Genomic DNA, 7,949 nt, shown 5'->3' on the forward strand with positions numbered 1-7,949 from the left:
AGAGAGAGAGAGAGAGAGAGAGAGAGAGAGAGAGAGAGAGATGAAATTAGTACCACTGAGCGAATGAAACCTTCGAATATGGCCACTTGTCTAGCAGACAAACCCTGATATAGAACAGATTCAGCTTCCAAACTGAAAAACCCAACAGTTCCAAACAACACAAAGAGAGAGAAAACTCAGAAAAAGGAACAATTTTTAAGCAATTAAAACAAGTATAAACAGAAAACAAAAGAGATCAAAGAAAAAGAAACAAAACCCATTAAGAAAAATTGGGTGTGTTCTTGAGCTGGATTGAGTATCTTCAAACTCATCGACATCCCAAACCGGCCCCTTGTCTTTTACAGCTTGAGTATCCATTTTATATAAACCTAACCACCCTTGGCTCTTGTGGCTCAAACAAATGATACTCAAAGGAAGATGCGTGGGTAGCTTCTGCGCTATTGGGTGGTATTATTTATATATGATATTTGGAAGACTCTAGGCCATGTCTTTGTCCTCCTTCATTTCTATACAAATACAAGGAAGTTTCATGGCAGACAGATATTTTGACCAAGATTAGGGTTTTGGAATTCTCGAGTAATTTCATTCCATAAAATTTGGGTTAATTTACGTTCAAAAGTTGTTCATGACATATGCCTAGCCATGATATCTTTTCTTTCAAGATTAGTGGTGGGTTGCTTTCAATACTTATTTAAATAACACAATTATCCACGTATATCACGTAACCTCGTTATTTCTGATTATTTTAAGCCCACCGCTAGTAGATATTGTCTGTTTTGACCCGTTATGTATCGCCATTAACTTTAGAGTTTTTAAAATGCGTCTGTTGGGTATAGATTTCCACACCCTTATCAGGAATGTTTTGTTTTCCTCTCTAACTGACGTGGAATTTCACAATCTGATGTCTAGCTCTAGTCCATTGCTGGTAGATATTGTCCGCTTTGGCCAGTTACATATCGTCGTTAGCTTCAGAGTTTTTAAAATGCGCTTGTTAGGTAGAGATTTCTACACCCTTATAAAGAATGTTTAGTTCCCCTCTCTAACCGATGTGGAATTTCACAATCTGATGTCTAGCTCTGATTCCATTTGTAAAAACTCGAGCCCACCGCTAGCAGATTTTATCCATTTTGGCCCGTTACGTATCATAGTCAGCCTCACGGTTTTTAAAATGCGTCTAGTAGGGAGAGCTTTCCACACTCTTATAAGGAATGTTTCATTCCCCGTTTCCAACCGATGTAAGATCTCACAATCCACACCCCTTGGTGGCTAGCGGCTTCGTTCCCCTCTCCGACCAATGTGGGATCTCACAATCCACCCATCTCCAACTTGGTGTTGGGCTCTATTACCATTTGTAACAGCCCAAGTCCACTGTGGGTAAATATTGTCCGTTTTTGCTCGTTACATATCGTCATTAGCTTTAGAGTTTTTAAAATGCATCTGTTAGGTAGAGATTTCTACACCCTTATAAGAAATGTTTCGTTTCCCTCTCTAACCGACGGATTTCACAATCTGATGTCTAGCTCTAATTCCATTTATAACAACTTGAGCTCACCGCTAGCAAATATTGTCTATTTTGGCCCGTCACGTATCATAGACAGCCTCACGATTTTTAAAACGCATTTACTAAGGAGAGGTTTCCACATCTTTATAAGGAATGTTTCGTTCCCCTCTCCATCCGATGTGGGATCTTACAATCCATCCCCTTGGGGGCTAGCGGTTTCGTTCCCCTCTCCAACCAATGTGGGATCTCACAATCCACCCATCTCCAACTTAGTGTTGGGCTCTATTACCATTTGTAACAGCCCAAGTCTACCGTGGGTAGATATTGTCTGTTTTGGCCTATTACGTATCGTCGTTAGCTTCAGAGTTTAAAAAATGCTTCTGTTAGGTAGAGATTTCTACACCCTTATAAGGAATGTTTCATTCCCCTCTCTAACCGACGTGGGATTTCACAATCTGATGTCTAGCTTTGATTCCATTTGTAACAACTCGAGCTCACCGTAGCAAATATTGTCTATTTTGACCCATTACGTATCATAGACAGCCTCACGATTTTTAAAACATGTCTTCTCGGGAGAGGTTTCTCCAGTTTTATAAGGAATATTTCGTCCTCTCTCCAACCAATGTGGGATCTCATAATCCACCCTCCTTGGGGGCTAGTGGCTTCATTCCACTCTCCAACCAATGTGGGATCTTATAATCCACCCCTCTCCAACTTGGTGTTGGGCTTTATTACCATTTGTAACAGTCCAAGTCCACCGCTGGTAGATATTGTCCGCTTTGGCCCCTTATCACCGTCAATCTCACGGTTTTTAAAATGCGTCTGCTAAGGAGAGGACCGTCAGTCTCATAAAAGTTTAAGTATCTATTGAAATTTTTAATAATATATCTTAAGTTCAAAGACCAAAGTGTTCATGTACAGACACGTGAATATGAGTCTTATGTAATGAATTTGTATTCTTTTTAACCACGAAATACATTATTTCACTTTAACAATATTTTACAGGATGCATATATATGACTCGATCTTATGATTAGAGATTCAAACGACGCTTGATCATACGTTGTTACACTAAAATATATACGACTCGATCATATGATTAGAGATTCAATCAACATTTCTCGTGTAGATTTTCTGTAGTCAATTGTCGCTATATTAGATCCTAAATTGAGTTTACGCTGACCTTCTTCTACCGCTGCAGATTCTACTATAATGAACATTACAGATAATGACCCTCAAACTCATGCTACAAATGAAACCTCTCCCTAGTAGACGCATAAACTTCTTCTACCTTGAGAAAAAGCTCGGGAGGGAAACCCCAAAGAGGATAGTATCTAGATGAGTACCGGTTCCGCTGCATAACTCTGAAAGACACGTTTTAAGACTGTGAGGTTGATGACGATGCATAATGAGCAAAAGCGGATAATATCTGTTAACGGTGTACTTCGGTTGTTACATTCTCCCTAAATTATTACATTAAATCTTGAGAAGTACCCGTTAATTACAATTCGTATTATACAATCTTTTTAAATCAAGAATTATATTCTATCCATGTTTGTAGTTTGAATGACCAAACGTGTGATGTCTCACGTTAGCCGGGAGGAGAACAAAACACCATTTATAAGGGTGTAAAAACCTTCCCCTAGCGTTTTAAAGCCTTAGCCCACAACAAAACACCGTTTATAAGGGTGTAGAAACCTTCCGCTCGCATAAAATATTTAAATAAACACATAAAATATTGAATTGTATATAATAATATATATATATATTAAATACATGATTGACTTTCGGTTATTTTATTTTATTTTATTTATAAATATTTTAATTAATTTATTTGGGATTATTAAATTAATTTCTGTTAAATCAAGAGACGTCAGCATGTCTGAAAGAACCCCAGTTTAGGTTTGTCTGTCCATTTAAAATATTAAATACTTTCTTATAATTTAATTTTTTTAAAAAAATTAGATTAATTTAATTTTTTACCTTCATTTTCGGTAGCTTAATGACACAATATTTACCACTTAAAACAACGGTAAATAGATCTGAAAATATTATTACTGAACGAAACAATACAGAGTTAAGAATGAACCTTCATTGATAATAAAATAAAATATACTACTAATCAAATAATAAAGAAAAAATATTAACTGACTACGAATATCTAAGATATATTCCATAACTAATACATTCTAGCGATAAGTTGCACCTAATTCCAACACGTAATTATAGGAATTCTATAGTTAAACGTGTTTACAATTATATATTGGGTGATCTTTTCGTAATTTTCCTATAATATATGTGAGTGAAGTCAAAACATGCTAGACGGACTCGTATTGGTCTGTAGGGATAGTCTTCGCTCTTAAGAAGTAAGAAGTAGGTAACTTGATCTGTCGTAGGTGATACCGGAAGAACGTTGAGGCCACGAGGTACTGAATTTGGATCCCGAATTATGGGCATGGATCGTTACAGAACGTGTGTACGATTATGAAATATTTAATAAAGAAACATTAATATTATATATATTTTAAGTTAAATTTTATCAAAATGAACCCTATATTTAAATTTAAAAAACTATTTAAGTTGGATTAAATATTATTTTATTTTAGATTAAATAAATAAATTCAATTTTAAGATTGGATTTGCATATATTTATAATTTATCAATATTAAATAATAAAATTATTAAAAAAGAAAGTCTCTAGAAAATCAATCCCCATCAATTATAAATATATATATATATATATATATATATATATATATATATATATATATATATATATATATAAACTTTAACTCTTTAATTTTGAAAAATGGTGATGGTTTTCTTTAAAAAAAAAAAGAAAAGGTTGCTTAAACGGATCACAAAATAAAGTTCGTTCACCAAACAATTTTCAAATAATAATAATAAAATAAAGAATCCATCATTTTCAAGATGTTCGAGACGATGATCTCATATAGGGGTGTACATTCAACCCGACAACCCGATGACTCAGACCAACCCAACCCGAACTATAAGGGTTGGGTTGGGTCTATTTTTCTGAACCCGAATGGAGTCGGTTTCAGGTTTATGGGCAAAACCTTCGGGTTGACCTGAGCTAAATAAAAATATATTAAATGTATTAAGACTCACGCGGTCAGGTTCGACGTCAAGCAAATACAATTTTTTTTTTTAATTTGCAATTCATTAATACTATTTTTTAATAACTATTCACAAATTTTATACTATTTTTAAATATAATGTTTATTTCCTAATACAAAAGTTTATTAATTATGACTACATTTAAGTATGCAATATACAATGTTCATAAATTATTTATATATATATATATATATATATATATATATATATATATATATATATATATATATATATATATATATATAATTTTAAAACATGTATTTATTATTTATTTGGGTAACATTACATATCACAACTTAAATATATTTTTATTTTTTTAATAGTTTAAAACTCTGGTCACGTATAAATAAGTATTATTTTTGTTACTTTAACTAATTCTCAAGAAATGTCGGTATTTAGTTGTTTTTAGTTTTATGATAATGTTGAACTATGTTAATATGTTACAATTTTCGCTTGTTCTTTTTTTTTTTTTCTTTTTTTGTCAATAATTATAGATTGATTTGTGTTTGTATGTGATTTTTAATATATTTTATGTATCCGAATAATTAAATTGTGGATAAATAAAACTTCTAAAAAAAATTGATAACCCACCCGGACCCAACCCGAAAATAGAGAGTCGGGTTGGGTTGGGTTACCAATTCAACTAACCCAAACTTTTGGGTTGGGTCAAAAAAATCATCTAACCCGACCCAACCCGGACCATGTATACCCCTAATCTCATACATGTATTTAAATTATTTTATTAATTATATTAGTATTTTTTATAATAATAAAGTAATAATATTTCTTACTTTATATACTCGTGATTTTTCGTTTAATTTAATAAGGTAGGACTCCCGATTGAATTATTAATTTTATCTAATTTTTAAGATTTATGGTTTATTATAAATTTATTATATGTTTTTAAAGTTTAATGAGTAAATAAAGTTGAAAGGGGTTAAAAGAGTAATTAAACATTTTGGATTAATTAAGGTTGAAATTAATTTAAAAAAAATAAAAGAATACGTAGCCAAATTAGTTGAATTTCATGCGTCTTTGACTAAAATTAAAATAAATAATGATTAAGGTGTCATTTTCTACTTTTCCAAATAATAATAATAATAATAAATAAGTAAGTGAAAAGTCCACAATGCCCTTTACAACAACTCCTCGACAATTTCCTCGTATATGGAAAATTCTTCACTTCTCCTCCAATTGAGTGGTCGTTTTTTTTTAATTAATAAAAATATTTTAATTTATTTTTAAAAAAATTTGAACGTAAACAATTAATACCATATTTTTAATTTTAAAAAGTTTTATTAATTTTTTTTTATTTTTTAAAAATTTTAAAAAAACTCCAAAGTTAGTTCTGATATTCATAATTAGTTAATATTCAGAGAATATATCAATTATAGAATATACTGTTACGATCGCACAACAACCCACTCGATGAACACAAAGAGAGAAAATGCAACGAGAACTCTTGCTAAAGGATTTATATCGATGACTTCAAGTATTTATAATGAGAGAGAATACAGAAAGCTCTGCCCGAGGTATATATATATATGGTTTAGTTTACTATATTTAAAATATAACTATCTACCATATATAATTATTTACCATACATAGTTTTACCCGATATAGCTATTTAACAATTTACTTTATATATGTTACTAAATATACTTTTACTATGTATAAGATAAGGAATCACTACAAGGGGAGTAAGATTCGGATTACCTTGTTGATCGAATATCTCAAGACAAGAACATTGTTTGAGATTCGAATCACTCCACAAGCAAGATCGATCATGTCTAGCTTGAATGATTCTTGTTGATCAAATATCTCAATGCAAGAACACTTGATTGAGATTCGAATTACTCCACAAGCAAGATTGATCATGTCGAGCTTGAATGATTCTACATGCAACCTAAACTACATACAATTGCAAAGAAACTTAGCCATTGGCTAAAAAAGAGCACAAATGCTTGTTTTACTATATTTTCCAAGTCTGTCTTACAAATACAACATACATGGCTTTATATAGCCTTTACAACCTTAACCTATGTCATACATAACTCCCAAATTAAATGTGCTAGTAAATGAGAAATACCCATAACCTCCATATTTAAATGGCTAGTTAATGGTGGAATATAGTAATGTGGGTTACAATATAACCTTAACTCCTATATTTAAAACTAGTTTAAATATGACAAACAAATGGTTAAACTATAATTAAATAATGCAAATAATAAAATGTGCTTATTAGTCATCCTTGGACTATTTGATAAATTCAGCGGAGTTCATTAAATGCAACTTAAAGTGCATTTAATTCATCTCTTTCTTGAACTTCAACTTTGCACAACAGATAAGGTAAGTCTCTAGCGTCTTCTAGAATTTTCTTTGATGAGCTCACCATAGCTTGAATATAACTGTATAAAGTTTGTTGTAGCTTCTTGGCTCTCGTCCTTGTAATTAGACCTTGAGGTATGGAAATTCCTTGGTCGTGGTTTATATCAGGTTGACTCAGCTATAAATAAGCGGCAGTCTCTATAACCTAACATACACCTCAGATATTTGATTAGTAGTATATTTTATTTTATTTTTATATTTTTATTACTGGTACATATTAGTTGGTAGTTTGTATCATATTTAAAAATATTGAAAATTGAATGTTCGATCCCAATTTTATTTTTCATTTTGTTTCTTTCGGTAATAATATTTTTAGATCTATTCACATTATTTAGTGGTAGATATTGTGTCATACTATTAATATCCTTAAATCTTATATAAAAAAAAAGAAATTAAAAAAAAGTTATTTTCGTTCCTATTAATGGAAAGTATTGAACTTTTTAATGTTATTTTTGAAAATTTATGAGTAAAAAAAAATTTAAGAGGTTTTTAAAATTTTTAAAAAATTTAAAAACATTTAAATTTTATTTAAAAGATATCTTAAAAATGAAAACTTGCTATTTTTTTATTATTATTATAATTATAATAAATAAATAAAATAAAATAATTTTTATTTTATGCCTTTTTGAAAGAGATGGATCAATACCATCAAACCATGGGCACACCTTGTATTGATTATTTTAAAATAGATATTAAATTTAAGGAAATGAAAAGGAAATAATTATATAAAATAGATATTAAATAATGTTTTGATTATTATTATATTTAAGGATTTGAAAAGGAAATAATTATATAAAATTTATGTTTGATTTGACCATGCTTTTGAACCTCATTTATATTCTAATATGTGGAGGTATTAATATTTGATTCTCTTTATGGTTAGAGGTGTTTCATACGACTCAATGGCCGATTCGGATTATTC

General features: G+C 30.6%; 1 protein-coding gene across 1 annotated transcript in view; it reads right to left on the reverse strand.

Annotated features, from left to right (window-relative positions):
• The window catches only part of LOC111461979 (calmodulin-binding protein 60 G-like), a 4,820-nt gene extending 4,414 nt beyond the window's left edge, over positions 1-406 (reverse strand). Inside the window, exons 1-2 of the mRNA XM_023105625.1 lie at positions 257-406; positions 54-132 (exon numbers count right to left, since the gene is read on the reverse strand). Coding sequence (XP_022961393.1) covers positions 54-132; positions 257-357 — 180 coding nt within the window. The 5' untranslated portion in view covers positions 358-406. The remainder of the gene's footprint in view (positions 1-53; positions 133-256) is intronic.
• Between the last annotated feature and the right edge of the window lie 7,543 nt (positions 407-7,949).

Source organism: Cucurbita moschata, unplaced genomic scaffold, assembly GCF_002738365.1.
Source record: "Cucurbita moschata cultivar Rifu unplaced genomic scaffold, Cmos_1.0 Cmo_Scf00026, whole genome shotgun sequence".
Taxonomy (NCBI): domain Eukaryota; kingdom Viridiplantae; phylum Streptophyta; class Magnoliopsida; order Cucurbitales; family Cucurbitaceae; genus Cucurbita; species Cucurbita moschata.